This window comes from Pleurodeles waltl, chromosome 1_2, assembly GCF_031143425.1.
Source record: "Pleurodeles waltl isolate 20211129_DDA chromosome 1_2, aPleWal1.hap1.20221129, whole genome shotgun sequence".
In the NCBI taxonomy this organism is placed as follows: Eukaryota; Metazoa; Chordata; class Amphibia; order Caudata; family Salamandridae; genus Pleurodeles; species Pleurodeles waltl.
This window is the reverse complement of record NC_090437.1, coordinates 110,353,238-110,371,466: the sequence shown is the minus strand read 5'-3', so window position 1 is coordinate 110,371,466 and position 18,229 is coordinate 110,353,238. Positions and strand designations below refer to the sequence as shown.

The 18,229-nt window shown below is 41.7% G+C and overlaps 1 protein-coding gene across 4 annotated transcripts in view; it reads left to right on the top strand.

Annotated features, from left to right (window-relative positions):
* Positions 1 to 18,229, top strand: part of NRG1 (neuregulin 1) — a 1,391,739-nt gene that overhangs the window by 1,339,153 nt on the left and 34,357 nt on the right. For all 4 annotated transcript variants that reach the window (XM_069236759.1, XM_069236756.1, XM_069236750.1 and 1 more), the window contains one exon: positions 14,267 to 14,470. In XM_069236759.1, coding sequence (XP_069092860.1) covers positions 14,267 to 14,470 — 204 coding nt within the window. The remainder of the gene's footprint in view (positions 1 to 14,266; positions 14,471 to 18,229) is intronic.

Genomic DNA, 18,229 nt, shown 5'->3' with positions numbered 1-18,229 from the left:
GCCTAGCACCTGGATACCCTATCGAGTGATAAGCTGGGCACTACAAGCCTCTAACATCACATAACAACATTTTCTGCTGCTATTCTGATGGACATTTCTCCATCAATATCATGACTAATGTATCTCTTTTTGCAAATAGTGCAGTGGGTGATGTTTCTTCTTTTTCATGAGTTCCCAGTGTCAATATTTGTGGTGCAATTGTGTTGTTTTAGATAGCTGTAATCTTTTATTTACCATCTGCATTCTCAATAGAGCTTCTGATAAATAAGTTGCTTTTACAAGTAAGTACTTTCCTGCTGCAGAGGAATGGTGCCACTGAGAATATGGAAGAGTTTGAATGATTGTATGAGCTCCCTTTGAGAAGAGTCTTTTTTGTGTTCCAACAAAATTATTAAGATGATATTACAAAGCAGTAACTATAAGAACAGTGGATCTGCAAGGGTTAAGAAAATACTTATTACTGCTACACTAGAACTTGAACCTAAGAGTACTGACTACAAGAATGTTTATAATATAAAGTCTTAAGACTTCAACCAAGTGAGGTCATAAACAACAAAAGGAAGATGGGAATGGGAGACTAGAAAGGAGAGGGCAGAAAACAAAGAACATGGTAACATGTGAACAAGCGGAGAGGTTCTCAATCCCAAACCTAAATATATATGCAAGGCCGAGATGCTGATAATTGAAGGGACAGGAATTTCTCCTAGGTATTATGTATAAAGGTGTCCAGTGCTTTCTACGTGCATTGTGAGGTAACAGGATTACCCACCGACTTCGACTGGGCTGTGTGCATACTTCTAAGGTAGATGTCCCATGCTCACCATGTGTAATAGGAGACGTTGTTAGTGAACTTCCATTCTAAAAGGATGACTTTAAGGGCAGTGATAATAAGTAAGTCAAGTAGGGCAGGATCCAAGTCTGGGAGCACAATTGGAGTTGCCCAAGCATATGGGCCCAGTATAACAGTTGAAAAATCCAGTGAGATAGGTGTGTTAAACATTTTGCACAGTTGAAAAGTAATTTCCTCCCAGTTAGACGTTAGCAGTGTTAATGAGAAAAACACGTGTTCTGGATCGCTATGTGCTGATTTGCCTGACAAGCAAATGTTGTAATAGTCTACTTGGTGTCCAATAGAGGGCATGTGAAGCTAAAATTTAGTTTGTGTTAATGATGGGACACATTTGCCCCGAAGGAAATGGGAGCACATTTTAGACTAGGATTCCTCTAGAGGAGGTGATTTACCCTTGTTGGAAAACTAGGTGAAACCTTTACTCTGCAAAATGGGGATGAATTGGCTAGATGCATTACAGAGTAATTTGTAGATGTCAGATGCCACATGATTTCCTGCATGCATGCGCTTAAAAGACGGAGAATAAGGTGTTTTTTTACCACAGGTCCTTATTTAGAAGTTTTTTGCTATGATTTTCAATAAATCATAGCAATCTAAGTTGAAAAGGGCCTGTTTCTCATGGAGTGCAGCAAAGGTTAAAGGTTCAGCTTCTGAAAACATCTGCCACTTGTGAGATACTTTTGTTCACCCATTTTGGTCCATTTGTTAAGGGAACTTCAGTTAGAAGCATTTTATTGTTCCATAGTGCGACAGAGTAGGATTTATTTTTGTGGAAAATTGAGCTTTGTCTACCAATAGTAGAGCTTTAATTGTGTCTTTAAAAATATTAACAATGTTGGAGTAAGCAAACGTGACGAGACAGGTTCCCAACTAGTCTGAATGGGTTGCTGATGTATCGTTCAGCACTAAGGCGAACATCTTGGAACGATCCAGTTCCAGGCATTGTGTGCCCTGTGCCACTTGTAATGCTGTCTGGTAATTGAAGCACTTTGGTAGACTGCAGTCTCATTTTTAGGGAATCCTAAGCTTTTCAAACCATATTCTGTATTTCTTCTTACACCGCAGGAAAAGGTAGTTTATCTATTGTTGAGAAAAAAGATTTGAAAAGATGATTTCCGAGGAGATTAACTAATGGGATCACCATCATCTCTAGCATTTCTAATGTGCCTCACCATGATATATATTCGGGAGACCATGCTATCAATAGGTCTTTAATTATTAAATTTTGAAAACAATTTGTTCTCTGATATGGATTCCACCAGGTTATTACAAAACCCTACACCTAAATATCTGATGGTCTTAGATTGCCATTTGAAATTTGAGTTCCCAACACAGGAAGGGTAAAAGTGAACATTGAGAGGCAGGACTTTGGTTTTATCCTTGTTCAAGGAGTAGCCAGGGAAGTTGGAGAATTTAATAATAATGTTTACAATAGCATGTAAAGGAGATCAAGGGCTTCTGTGAAGATTAGAATGTCGTCAGCATAGGCAACTGTTTTGAATTTTAGACCAGCAATTGTGTTAGATTTGTGTATCATCAATAACATAGAGTCTATGGCCAGAAGAAATAGCAAAGGGGAGAGTGCCTTGTAATGCCGAAGGCTCTGACATAACGCCATTCATTTTGATTCTTGCAGAAGGGTTAGCACACTAGGACATGACCATTGTAATTTATAGGTACCTAAGTTGTATCTATATAAGGCGTCCTGAAGATACAGTTAAGATATCTTATTGAAAGCCTTTTCCGCATCAAGCGCAATATCAGCTGCTGCGGGGGAATGCAGGACAGATGATTTTTCAATGATATGGCTGAACCTGTGAATGTTATCGCTTGCTTGTCTGCTCTTGATAAATCCTGTCTGAGTAATGTGGACTAACTTGGTGATCAAGAGTGCTAGGCATGTAGCTAGTATTTTAGCATAGATTTTAGTCTTGATACTGATTATTGGGTTTGGAGTGGTCTCTCCCCTCCTCTAGAATGACCACAATTGTGGCTTCTGCTGTAGTACCTGAAACTGCCCCTGATGAGGCAAAGTGATTCAGGACAGATTTCAGTGGTTCTGTTATCATGGCAGCAAATGTTTTATAGAAATTCATGGGTAGGCCTTCCAGACCCAGGGCTTTGCCAGACGGTATGAGCTTAATTGAATTCCAAAGCTCACTTCACTTTGTCGGCTTGCTTAGATTTAGATTGCCCAAAGTAGAGATGGCCTCCATTGGCAGGAAGTTAAGATATACTGATTTAGGTGTGAATATTGAGAGGTTGTACAGCTCACCATAGAATTTCTGGAAAATTTGAGACAATCGCCCAGTTTTTTCATTGTTTCATGATTGTCGTTAATGCTTGAAATTAAGGTGGGATTTCTTTGAATTTTAAATAGGCTCCAAGTGACTTCCCATCTTTATTTGGAGAAAATATTATTATTTTTTACCTTACTGGGCATAGACCCATAGGTGGGTGTGTTTACTGATTACCTTGTTGTATTTGTATTTAAGCTGTCTAAGTGATGTTAAGGATAATGGATCTTTAGAGTGCCTAAATAACATTTTTGGGGTTTTTATATCGGCTGTTAACTTGTCTAAGTAGGATTTGATATCTTTTTAGCCATGTGAGTCATTACCTGGCCTCTGAAGAAACTCATCAAGGTGTCCCTAAAATGACAGGTGAGGAGGTAGATGAACGGTGCTCTTGCAAAAACAGTGTTGTAGCTATTTATGTAGTTCTTACTCATGTGGTTCATTCTCAGAAACCTCTTTATTCGTACACCATGTGCTGCGATTTTTATTTTGAGGTGAAAGAATCTGAAAGCCCATTCAGGTGTAAATGACCACTCCTCCCTCCAATCTAGCTCAGATGGCTGATCAGGTTATGCAGGCTACACCCTAGCTCCCTTTGTGTCACTCTCTAGAGGAGAATGACAAATAGCCCAACTGTCAGTCTGACCCAGACAGGGGAATCCACAAACAGGCCAAGTCACAGATTGGTTAAAGCAAGAAAATGCCTACTTTCGTAAAAGTGGCATTTTCAAACTAACAATTTAAAGACCAACTTCACTAACAGATGTATTTTTAAATAGTGAGTTCAGAGACACTAAACTCCACATTTCTATCTGCTCTCAAAGGGGAATCTTCACTTTAAAAATATTTAAAGGCAGCCCCCCATGTTAACCCATGAGAGAGATAGGCCTTGCAACAGTGAAAAACGAATTTGGCACTATTTCACTGTTAGGACATGTAAAACACATCAGTACATTTCCCACCTTTAACATACTCTGCACTCTGCCCATCGGGCTACCTAGGGGTGCATTACACACATGAAAAAGGAAGGTTTGGGCCTGGCAAGTGGGTACACTTGCCAGGTTGAATTGGCAGTGCAAAACTGCACAGACAGACACTGCAGTGGCAGGTCGGTTACATGTTTACAGGGCCAATCTTGTGGGTGGCACAATCAGTGCTGCAGGCACACTAGTGGCATTTGATTTACAGGCCCTGGGCACCTCTAGTACACTTTACTAGGGACTTACTAGTAAATCATATATGCCAATCATAGAAAAACCAAGAAACAATGCAGTTTACAATGAGAGCATATGCACTTTTGCACTGGTTAGCAGTGGTAAAGTGCCCAGAGTCCTAAAGCCAACAAGAACAGGTCAGAATAAATAGGAGGAAGGAGGCAAGAAGATTAGGGATGACCCTGCAAAAAGTGTCAGGCCCAACTACTCTGCTGCAACTAGTATAAAGTAGCAAGAAGACATGGGTTAGGAACAACTGCAGCACTGGCATACGATACAAAGGTCTCAAAGTTAGTTGTGAGAGCTGGGTGTATCAAAATAGTCCAGATGAGGGTGATGGGGTATTACCTGGGCAAGATGCAGTTTGCAGTGGAAAGTGTTCAAGGTACAGCTTGGAAAAACCTTCAGCTGCAAATATATCAGATGGCGTGCTGGTTAGCCAGACAGACAGACAGAAACGTGGAGAGTAGTGATTCCAATTGATAGTGTGAACCAGTACTGCTAAGTGGCAGAGTTGACACTGGCCAAATCTACGAAGTCAGTGAGGGCCTCTATGGTAGAACAAAATGGTTAATGGTACATTAACCTCTCGGGTGCCCAGGGCGAGCTGGTCTCACTCTCAGCCACGGCGCTTCGGTGCCATGGACGAGACCAGCTCATCCTGCTATGGGCCCTCAGGGGGAGCGCTAGGAGTATAAAGCATGCTCACATACTGGCCTACTTCGAAATGCTGCTATGCACAATGTAAGAAAACTGCCCATAAATAATCTACTGACACTCCCCAGAGAAAACAATTAGAGGGAGCATTGGTCCCATGTGTCAGTAATTAGCTATGTTTGCAATTTGTACTAACTGGGTTGTTCATCTTTCTTAACAGCCTAAGGTGAGCTAAATACAATTTAGCTTTACACAGGACTGTTACTTCAATGCATAAGCATTTACAAATTTAGGCTGCTGGACAACAGGAGAAGTTTCTTTTTACCTTTAAAACAACTAATGAGATTTTAACTGTGTTTATCACAGTTTGACTTCAGGACAGCAACAGGCTAGTGAAGAGCATGCAGTTCATATAGAACATGCTAAATGTACCTTACACAACACTCAAACTGCCTGCACTTTCACTCAGTAATAGTCATTCTGTCCTATCATGTGAACATTTGTTTACTACATATTCAGTTTTACATGATAATTGTTTCATTTATTTTCTGCTAATGTAGTGCAGATCACATGAAAAGGTACTGTTATCATTTAAAAACTAGAACAAGCCTTTGCAGAATTTTAATAGACACCAAGATATGAAGAATAACAAAATATTAGCCTAGGTAGGTTTTTATGGGAAAAAACATTACAACACTTCTTCAGGACATACTTTATTTTAGGCAAACAAAGTGTGTAGATCAAGATTGGTTTGTTGTAACTAGTAAACACAACTTTAACAGTGCTTCTTCAAGCCTTCAGTATTTGTTTCGTAGATATGCTGTTGATGTAGTAGTTACTGGTGTTTAAAAAAACAAACAAAAAAAAAACGTATTTGCTCCTTTATCGTAAAGGCTGGGATGCAAACTAGAAAAATTCGAAATATGCTCATATTCTGTAGTAACCTTAGAAGAGAAAGGTTTTGAATGAAGGCTTTTCTCGCCATCTTTTATATATAAAGTATTTTACAAGGATCAGCTCAAGAGCTTGCTTGAACATTATCTGATTTTTATTTTGAGTCCAATATCTCATAAATGTATACCAGTTGCACACTTGAGACTCTACACTGGCAAACTATACGTTATAGTAAAGCAAATATGTTAAGATGTTTTTAACAGGGAAGGAGCCTGGCCCATAATGGCTCAATAATATGTGATCCTTTTTCTGTGTTCCGATCGCAAACGCTAATACATTACCCCGTCCATGGTGGAGCCTCTCTCAGGGTGACCAGGAGATCCAGTTCCATAAAGGGATCCCCAAGAGCAGTGAAAGGATCTTGGGAGTCCAGAGAAGAGTGTTAGTGATACAGCATAATAGAACCACACAGGTAACAAAATGAGGGCTACAGGTGCCAGAGCTCAGAAGGCTGGGGACTGGACTCTCATTGCCTGCGAAAGTGAATTAAACGTTTTACCCAGAGCACCTCAAACTAACAGAGAGGTATGCTGGTACCCTTAGCCCTGTGAGATCACCACAAGCAGCCCTAGGCAGAAGAGGAAGGAGACTGGGCCACTTAATCTAGGAAGGTGTTTGTGAGGCTGCCCTGGCTTTGCCAACAGAGGAGCCCCGTTACTGGATACGATTTTCTAATGGACGCTGTTCTGTAGCCACCAACAAGCAGGAACTGAGTAATAAGAAAGAAGGCAATGCCTGGGGCGAGGTAATGACCCAAACAACGTTAACGCCATAGGAGGTGAGAAACAGGGTGCAGCACGTCTGACTCCCGCATGATGCTAACAAGAAAAGAATTGATCTGAAAAATCTTGAGGGCATCCTTACACAAAACGTTGAGAAAACATAGAAAGCCAAATGCAACCCAAAGCAGCAAGGAGCCACAGCCTAAGACAGAGAGGAATTACATGTATTAGGAACAGGGACCCCATAAATAGTTGGCCTGCACTTGACTCCAGAGGAAAGGAAAAAAGAGGAGAGCAGTTTTTGAGGCCCTCTTTTCCTTATGAGAAAAAGGAGGAGGAGATGATAGAAAACCCCATTGAAAGATGGAAAGCAGATTAGGATACATGTTGGTGTCTGTGGAAGCTCTGAACTCACCATGAGGGGCAACAAAACACTGTCTTTTACAAAATGGCAAAACACACTTGTGATAGCACAAATCAATACACCAACATGGCCAGGGGGAGAAATAAAATAGGCACTAATACTAAAGAAATCCTTCAGCAAGGGACATCTGCTTGAGAGGAACCCAAACCTTTCAAAGCAGAATGACAGCAGCATGGGGGCACAGAGCCTAGTCGAGAGGAGGATGAAGAAGTCACTAAAACTTTTACGAAATGGTTCCACGATATAAAGCACAAATTAAATGCAATCAGAGGTCATATAAAACAGTCTGAAAGAGGTAAAGAAAGACATAAAAGAACTGGGACAGTTAACTTAAGTAGAAGAATATGGAAGGAAAATCCTTATCCTTAATAAATAATTGATCCTGTCAGAAGGAAGATATGGAAGACTGTTTAAGAAGGTGATTCAGTCATATTAGAGCCGCTCCACAGGGATTAGAAGGCAAGAACATAAAAGGCTCTGTGCAAAACCTGCTAGATGAATTGATGGAAAACACAGAAATTGAACTCCTTCAAATCGACACAGGACAGGAGGTTCAACAGTAAGGTGCAAAAAAAAATTGCATGCTTGCATCTGCAAAGGCAAATAAAAGGTTATGGCAGCAACCAGGAAAGGGTGCCACATTTCCTTTAATGGTGCATACCTTCAAGTATACCAAGATCTATCAATCATAACAATACTGAAAAGGAAGACTAGTAATATTAGGTTTGGACCAGCTGAATGCAGATCAAAAGGAAGATTTTCAATTCATTCCACTGACATCTAAGTAACCTGAATAGTGGTAAGGAGCTGGAAAAATACTTTGTCGGACTCCCAGAAAAAAAGAAATAATGGCAGGCCAAAAAGCAGTACTTGACCAACTGGGAAAGGCCAAAATGAAGTGATCCCCAGACTTCCATAATGAGAATGACCCAGAAACTTCTGAGACTATAACTAAATGAAATTAAATGAGGGAGGAATAGGTCTACCTGGAGAAAGGAGGGGGTGAGAGAGGATTAACTAACAATTGACGATGGTGGAAAGAGTGGGTATCCCAAATCTCACACACTCTATATATTCCCACCTAGGTCTACTCCAAATTGTGGTTGCAACCCAACCTAAAACAGCCTTCACTGGTCTCTACATGTTTCAGTTTCTAATATGGTTAATACAAAGTAGGTGCTTGGGTATTAAAGTTAGTCCACGGTTAAGGGATTAGAATGGGAAAGGGGGGGGGGGGGAGATAGCCCGATGATCCCACTGAGTGGAGCCTGATGTATAAAGTAAGAGAAGGCCAAACAGGGCAAGTATCTCCCCGTTAGAAATGAAACAAGAGATAGCACTAACGATCACGGCTTATAAAGCAAGGTGTTAGAATAGTCCCACTAAGCGGAAAGGAATCCTGTGTAAGTTACCCATAATGAATATAATTAATATTGCACTCCTTCAGAATACCAATCTGTTGAAAGCAAACATTTGACGCCTCGGATCCAAAGGCTTTTTCCACCAGTACTTCTCCACAGTGAAGGAAAAATTTATCTGGACTGCAGAAAAGTGGCTCCCAGATAAAAGACCACATGAAAGACCAGTGGTTTGTGATAAGTTTATGACGCCATGGGGGCTTCTTGATACTTGTATCTATTTATTGCCCAAACCAAGGTCGAGAACAAATCTTAGTACAGACAGTCAAAAGACTTACTGCTTAGGTGGAGAGGAAACTGAATATGTTAATGGATGGAGGGAGAGATAAAACTCAAAACAAATTAAGAGGTATGGGGATCATCCCTGAATCAGGCAAAGACATACAGGGCTGCTAGACCTGTCTGCCTTAGGGTGGTCTTCCTCCAAACTTTATACCTGCTTGCCTCAATTTTTTGTGGATCTTTGCTTCTATTGACCTTAGGACTCTGGCACTCAACTACTGCTAACCAGTGCTAAAGTGCTTGGGCTCACTCCCTAAACATGGTTTGATTGGCATATAACTGATTGGCATGTTTAATTTACTTGTAAGTCCCTTGTAGGGCCTGTAAATTAAATGCTACTAGTGTGCCTGCAGAACTTATTGTGCCACCCACTTCAATAACACTTCAAAACATGTCCCAGGCATGCCATTGCACCATGAATGTCGTGTCACACTGCCATGTTGACTTGGCATTTGAACCCCCTTGCCAAACCTTAAACTCCCCTTTAATTACATCTAAATCACCAATACAGTAGGCCATAGTTAGCCCCCAATGCAGGGTGCTGTGTAATTAAAAGATAGGACATGTACGTTTACATTTTGGGTGTCATGGTAGTGAATAACTCCCAAATACATTTTTCACCACTGCAAGGCTTACCCCTCCCATAGGATAACATTGGTCATTCCTTATTACATTTAATAGGCTGTAATTCCTGAATGAGAGCTAGATATGTCATGTTTGGTACCTATGGAATTGTAATGATAAACCTTTAACGGTAAAGTGAGATTTATCATTACAATTTTGAAAATGCCACTTTTGAAAAAGTTGGCATTTTTCTGCCCCTAGCCCTTTGTGCCTGCAGCCTGTCTTGGTATCACATGACTGGGTGTAGCTGACAGCCTTTTGAATTCCTCCCAGACAGTCACACACTAGTGGGATTAGCTCAGCCTCAGTGGGCCATCAACTGGCAGAATGGCACAGGGCAGAGCTGAGCATACCTCCATTTGCACCTGAATAGGCTATATTTTATCTCCTCACAATAGGCCTAACAACCCTGTATTGTCAGTGCAGGGGTGTCAGGGGACTCCGAGACATTCAAAGAACCTTTCCAGAAACTTCTCCCTCCTCCTAGGAACAGGATACCAGGGTATAAAAATAGGACTCTCAGACTTAGTCTTCAGCTTACTACTTGACCTGGACTCTCAGAGGACTGCCTCCTGCTCTAATCTGCTGCGCACTCTGCCAGACTGCTGCTTTGTTCCCTGGAGCTTTGTTCCCTGGACCTGCCTTAAACCCTCAGAGGCCAGCCCTGCTGTTGAGCCCTCCATCTACACCTGCATTCAGGACACCAGAAGTAATTCCGAGGGCTAGCTTGCTGGCTTCCTGATCCGAGCCACAGGGACATAACTGACTCCCACCATATTGAACCCACATCTGGACCCAGCCTGAGCGAGTCCTGATCCCCAAGAGGTCTCCTTTCTCCCCTGGACCCTTGGTTGTGGTCCTAAAGGTACCCAGCTGGCCATTTTCCAAAACTGAGGATTTAAACACATTTCTGCCAAAATATGCTTCGAGAGCCAGGAGGAGACCAGGACCAACATGCTTTCCTGTCCGGCTGAGGTGCTTCACTGGTCAGACTGACTTTGCTGCTTCTCCTGCTACGTTAGTCTTTGCAGCAGCAAATCTGTTTCAACAGTCCTTCTCCAAAGGGGTATTCGACCTCTTTAACTGTCTTTGACTACAGCCTTCTGCTTCGTCCCGCTGGAGATTTTTGTCTTCTATTTCGGTGACTAGGTAAGAAAGTAAAAACCTTCATTGTGGCTTCACTCTACAGTGATCTGTCGATGAAGCTCCCTCGTCTGACACTCCTCCAGCCTTGGCCTGCTGAACTTGCACCCTCTCAGACATTTTCTCTTCAAAATGTTTCTAAGTCTGAAGGTAATCGTTGATCGGCAGGCCAAATCCACTTCTTGAGTTTAACTATGTTCCATCGTGGTCAGCCTTAATTCTAGACCTTGACCCAGTTTGTGCGACCAGATGTCCATGGTTGGCGTTTTTATCTTTTAGGCTCTATTTTGACCCTTAAAATTCAAAAATTCATAACTCAGGTTATACTGATTGGATTTTTGTTATGTTGGTGTCAAAGAATGTATTAACATTTAGTCTATTTTTCTAAATTGGTTTGCGATTTTCTTATGTTGTTTTCACTGTATTACTGTTTGTGAGCTGCATAAATACTTCACACATTGCCTGACTGCTTTTTGTGCCAAGCTACCCAGGGTTAAGGACAGTTTAATTTAGTGACTTTGTGGTTTATACTGCCAGGGACTGTAGCTGTTGCTTCACCAGGGCTCCCACCCCAGTCAACCAACAACGCAACTTCTCTTAAGGGCAGTATGGGCCTGATTGACTGGTGGAAAGTTAGAATACCCACGCTACTTAGCCCCAGGCCAGAGTTATGCCAGAAATGATCATGTACTCCTCTATAAAAGACTCCTATCAGAAATACAGAATGCAACATAAGACCCCCATCATAGACTATGCCCACCCTCATTGTATGATAAAAAGTGATGCAAGGCCTTTTTTATAACAAAAGCAGTTAGACTAAGAAATTAAATATGTGATAAATACACATCAGCAGACACAATCTCAATAAACTATTGAGAAGGGTGACACCACTAAGAGGCCACAATTGAACTTTAGTGGGAGATAGGCCAACTTTCTCCTAAATAAATTGGTCAAGAAGTGTTGCAAGTTAGGCAATAAATCAGGTCATCTCTTAACATTCTAAGATCAAAACAAGTATGTGGTTATATCACTGAGGTTAAAGATGAGGAAGGGGTGATTTACAGAAGAGAAGAGGAGAAAATGAGATATTTTCGAAACTTTTATTTTGAACTTCATATGAAAGAACCAACAACTTATTTACACAGGGTAGTATTACCCACCAAAATGTTGGAGGAGGAGAAAGAGAAATAAAAAGTGATCTTAGAAGAAACTAGTAGCTTGCCACAGTCTAAAGTCCCAGAAGGTCATACAATGTTATTCCTTTAGACTTTTGGGCCCTAGCTACTTCCAGTTCTGTTAGGAGTCTTGAGGACAATGCTGCCTGAGGGAAATGTGACACCAGTGATGTTTGAATAAACAATGTCTCTTATTCCCAAACTGGGCAGGCCGCTTGACAATAGTACCTCATATAGGCAACTTTTTCTGCCTTAGGCATCAAACTTTTTGTTAAAATCATAGCACTCCACCTGCTGGAGGTCATTGAAAACCTTATACAGACAGACCAATCTTGATGTATTACATGAAGGCAGACCAAATGATAAAAGGCATTCCACTTAATAGACATACAAAGAAAGGAATAAATGGAAACAGGTCTGGTCTCCCTTAATGCTGAACAAAATGTTTGACGGGATAGACTGGAACTTCACGCACAAGGTCTTGCAGAGAAAAGGGCCCAAGAGATCAAAGACCAAAATGTCTGATGGCAGGTTAATAAATGTCAATGACAAGAGTCTGAGTGAACAAAATGTTGTCTCAAAGGTTAAAAAAGGGCGGTGCAGTGGTGCCACTTTATTCTGCTTCTCTTTGCTTTCACACTGGAGCCACTGGCTCAAAAGATTAGAGATACCACACAAATAAAAGAGTCTGTGTGGGAGGGGCAAATTTAAGCTTAGCAATTTTGCTGGAGGAATACCAAAGAGGTTTTAAGATTAAGCAACTCTGACGGCCTGGGATTCTCAATATCTAAATTTACACTACAGATTTTGGAGTTTATGAGCTTACTCCAGTGGACATGCACTTCAGTTGGATTCCGGGGATTGACCTAGAAAGCAGTTGGCTACAGCAAAGGGCATAAACCTAAAAGGGCTGATGATGTGGCAAAAGCTCAGTTAGGGAACTGGAGAAACTAACCACTATCTTGGGTGGCACAAATTGCTGCTGTAAAATGACTGTATTGCCAAAAAATGTTTATATCTTCAAGACAATGACACACTGTTTACCCATGGAGTATTTAATCCACAATTGTATGTAGACATCATAGGGTAAAAGAAAAGATCAATGATTATAGCCAGTCAGTGTATGCTGTCAACCAGACAAGGAGGATGAGGAGTACTCAGCCTGTTTAAATACTATCAATCCTCCTATCTGAGATTTTTAGTTGACTGGACCTTGGAAAAAAAACCTGTAAGGTGTGATGTATGATTGACCACTCCTTGACCAAGGGCTTTTTATGGGAAGGTACCATGAGTCCTGGAAACCAAAAGTAAATCTCGCCAGAAGCAGGAGCCACACTAAGGGTTGGGCAACATAGGCATGAAGGCAGAGCTGACCCCTCAGTCTTTACTCCCTTGTGGGAAAATAAATACTGTATGCCGGGAATGAACAAGTAGTTATTCCATACCTAGAGTGTGGGGATGTTAAGTCTTAAGAGACATGTTTAGGGAATTTCAAGTGAAGTATTCCGAGCTGGTGAAAGATGAATTAGGCTTAAGTGAAAACACGTGGTACAGATACCTTCCAGGTCCAGCACAGTACTCAGCAGTCAAATTAAAAAAGAGCCCACCAGAAAACTCACCCCTTCACGAAGTATACATCGAATTATAAATGGAGGTCCACAAAAAGAGAAACTGGCCTTTCTAAAAGCCTGGGGGGGAGATCGGAGTATATCCCTAGATGCAAACAGCGGGACAGCATATTCATAGGAACAAATACCACATGTATTCCTGAGGGGAAGAATCCTTACTGAAAGTCTTGTAAACACCTGCTATATTAAGTTGCAGGGAAGTAACAATTGTTGGAGGGTACATGGGCTCATTGGCAACCTAATACACATTCTGTATTTATTTTAGCAGATGAAACCCTTGTGAGACATGGTAATTCAGATAATAGAAGAGGCAACAAGATTCCAAATAAGAGGAAACCCCTCTGAAGAGATCTGTTCCCAACTAGACAAGAGGACTAACATTATTTATACTGGGGCTTAAGGTAACTACAACATGCCCAACGGACCAGTGTGGATAGGAAGGTTGTGGTGGGTGTTGAGAATGGTGAAATTGGTTAAGACTACCCATGGAAAAGAGGAAGATTTTAGGAAATAGTAGGGCATATTATTGGACTCTTTGGCCCAAGAAGTTAAGAGTATTGCATATCCTTGAAGAATTGCAGCTGGAGAAAAATGATGCTTCAAGGTATAACCCAACTTCATTCAAAATACACTAATCACAGAAAAATATTTTTTAAAGAGGTCAAGTGAAAAGTTAAGAACATGTTGGCCAGGAACAGACATTTAAATGCACTATGGATGTGGGGGAAGGTGTTGGACAATAACTGTAGTTTGGCCAGAAAGGAAAAAGAGTTGTAAAGTTTCGAAAAAATCAAATAAAATGTATTAAAGCATAGGATTTTATTGATTTTTTTTTAAACAAATAATCAACTATATTTTGTTTTGTTGTCCATGAAAAGCTGGAGCAACGGTCAGTCTGAAAGCATCATCTCAGACAGTCATTCGGTACTCATGACATCATCTGTGGAAAACAGCCGCCATACAAGCCCAACGGGGCCGAGAGGACGACTCAATGGGGTGGGTGGCCCTCGTGATTGCAACAGTTTCCTCAGGCACGCAAGGGATACGCCAGACTCTTACAGAGATTCTCCTCACAGTGAAAGGTACTGATAATGCACTCTATGCAAGCTTTTTAAAAATTGGCTGGAAAATTACGTTTTTGGAAATATGCTTTCAGAAGTTCACATTCTTTGTTGTTTTTTGTCTTTATATCGGTGTTTTGTGCTTGTATATTGTTGCTCTTTGTACCCTACTCATCTGGGTTTGCAGTTTCATAATACACTGATGAAACGGAGGTGGCAATGAAACTTACTGTTGACTTTTCTTCTGAACAGTGGGTTCAGTGTCATCTTTGCTATCATTCAGGCATGAGTACATTCTAACTGCACTTCTGACTGCAGTACCATTTTCCAGTAACATACATCACTAAAAAAGATACATCTATGATATTTTTATGATCTGGATAGGCTCCGCTGACACCCTGAAGCTCTTCATACAGGATCTGAGTAGCATACAGCCCCCAACTCAAATTCAATTACAACAGTGATTGCAGAATTCACATTTTTTAGATCATCCAATCAGGAACAATGCAGACCACCTCATTGTCTCCCTATACATTAAACCCGCGGAGTGCAGTACTCTATTGCAGTATACAAATTTCTATCCAAAGGCAATCAGAGATGGCCCCCCCTTCATCCAATTCCTGAGGCTCCTTAGGAATTGCACCATTAAACACGATTTCTTTAAGGAAGGGGCCATACTCAGAAAAAAAACTCCCTGAAGGATTGTACCCAAGATGTTTGCTTAAGACATCTATGAAAAGGGCATGGTATAGCCCTAGAGAAGTCATTCTGCAACCCAGAGAGAGAGCATCTTCCGATAAAACTGCCTGTGTTACAACGTTCTGCCCTACCACAAACAAAATTGTTAAGACGATAAAAAAACACTGTCTGATTATCAAAAATTTGGCGGCTTCAATGAGCTGCCATTATTCTCATAGAGAAGTGAAAAGAACATCAGCCGCAATAAACTATTTTTTCTTCCTGAGAACCAGAGCCCATCAAGGGCCCCTTTAAATGCGGCAATTGCACAGCATGTTCAACTTACACCGAACACCAGAGTCTTTAAACGTAGCAACAGACAAATCTCCTTACACTACCACACTAATTGTTCTTCTAACAATGTAATTTACTAAATATGGTGCCCTTGTAATTTGATTTATATTGGACAGACGTCGGAACAGGTAAATGCCAGGAGTGGCCAGCATAGAAGCCACATTCGATGTGGCAATGAAGCCACTCCACTGGTACCACACTATTTGGAACTCCGTCACACTGTGGACGATCTGAAATGGCAAGTAATCAAAAAGGCTAAACCACCAAGCGGTGGAGACACCTCATACATCCAAAAACGCTTGGATTGCAAATCTATCAACAAATGTGATTCCATTAACTCCATGGAGGAGTGAGACAAATATATTTCACTCATGAACTAATGACTTACAGCCTCCTCTTTGAGCCTTGTCCTTTGAAACTTTGGTTACAGCTCTGCCTACTTTTGGCCCTTTTACCTCCTTTTAGACATTCATCAGATCTATGTACCGGCCACTCAAGTAGGTTTTTTTACTTTAACCGAATATGTCTGCTTGGCTCCTCAATGCATATGTTTTCACCTTGATAACATACAATATGTGACTTTCCTCTGGGCCATGTTTCCCACCAAATGAGACTGCAAGTTGAGCTCATATTTTGTCCCTCGACTGAATCTTTTTCATGTATTTTAAATGTATTATTCATATTTGATGTTTTTATCACTATATTTTCCCCATTCATTCTGCCTTTGTTATTGTTTTCTGTTTGCTGTAGGATATGATAGTCACGTTTGTACTGTCCTGCTGGACACGTTCTAATGCTCCACCAACCACTCGGCTGAGGGATGGCTTTACACACACACCCTACACCCATCCAACACATGCGTCACCGGTCAGGTGACCCTGCCAATAAAAAGGGTCGGGCGCACATGCCCGAGGCTGGTTACCAGAAGTCGTAACGATTTGTCTGTGTCACTTCTTTCGTAGCATAAGGGCTTAGGGCCCCCAACACTACAACTTTATTGTTTCGTAACTCATTTTCTGCTCCTGTCTATTTTGAAAACATGCAGTTATATGATGTACAAGTCATTGTGCAGTTCTGTTAGAGCAACCTGCTGCTCGGAGCCTCCCAAAGCCCACCCATGCCCCTCCCACTCTGCGAAAAGAACAGTTGATGGACAGAATGTAGAACAAATCAAACATTCACCCCCAGTCACAGATCTGTGTTTAATCCATCATTTTCTTTTGCTCACCATGCCATTCCAGTTTTGACCCAGCCATATGCAAATCAGTCTTGACCCTGTTCCCTTTGGGAATAGTCCAGCCCGAACTGCCAGACCAGGTCCTCCCTGGAAAAGAAACAAGCATCCTGGGACCGGTTTCGGGGTATCACCCCTCTTCAGCCAGGCTAGCTTGAATCTGGTGTCATATTGAGCACGGGACCCACGTCTGGGCATACCCTTCCCACTTGGGGCAACAAATGCAAAAAGAACAGTTGATGGACAGAATGTAGAATAAATCAAACATTCACCCCCAGTCACAGATCTGGGCTTAATCCATCAGTTTCTTTGCTCACAATGTCATTCCAGTTTGGACCCAGCCATATGCAAATCAGTCTTGACCCTGTACCCCATGGGAACTGCCCAGCCTGAACTGCCAGACGAGGTCCTCCCTGGACCAGAAACAAGCATCCTGGGACTGGTTTCGGGGTATTACCCCTCTTCAGCCAGGCTAACTTGAATCCCTCTCTGCAGCAACCATGTCCCCCTTTCCACGAGGTCGTGGCATGCTCCAAGGCTCGCTCTGGTGGCTTTGCCATATCTAGCTTGAACGCAGTGCCCTGCAACTTGGAGACAATGATGCTCGGACGTTAGCGATAGTGGAGCATGTGTTCCTGTGCAGCTTTTATTAAGTGCTCATACCTGTTCCCTTCTGGGGCCTCCAGCATTCTGGGCAGTACCTTTGACTCACTAGTAAGTGTTCACCAGCTGTTTTGATGTAATTATACCGCTTTAGGCTTACTGCTTTGGGCTTATTGCTTCCTCAGTGTTAACTTCCCATTCTCATTAATTTTCAGGCACAGCCCCTTGAGTATCACTATTTCATTTATGCACCTTGATGTCACGTGAATTACTCGCGGTCTTTCAATATTAGAGCACCTGCTCCTGAGCATTGCTCGTTGCACTCCTGGGTAAGCACTTCTGCACCCCTTCACCATTTGGTAACTGCACAGCCCATAGACTTACACTTCCCTCAGTATCTTCCACTCGCCTTTAAGGCACTGCCCTCTGGATTATCCTCCTTCATATTGCAACACACCTTCGCTTTAGCGGCCTCGCTTTGTTCCACACAGGGACCCGTTTCCTGACTATCCTTACAAGTTAAATAATATGTATTTAATAATTCCTCCATTCCATTTGGGACCCTATGTTTCTTCATCAGCACTAACCCTGCTTCTTATTAATAGTTCCCCGGGTCATCAACAGTCCTGATGAGACCCTTGCATTCTCCCACACGGTCGAGACACGGTCAACATCTTTTCAGACAGACCATTGCTTGAAATACCACTATGCTATTTTCCCTAGTATTATTGTACTTTCTATAAATATATATTTGTTATGGTTGTCTGACAATACCAATGTAGTCTGTCACAGTTTTGCTTCTGGTTATGTTTTTTTTCACTTGGGGTATTTGTGTCACAAATATTCGCAACTTTGCTCATTTTTCTTGTTTAAAATACATTCAATTCGGATGAATTTATAGCACCTTCTGT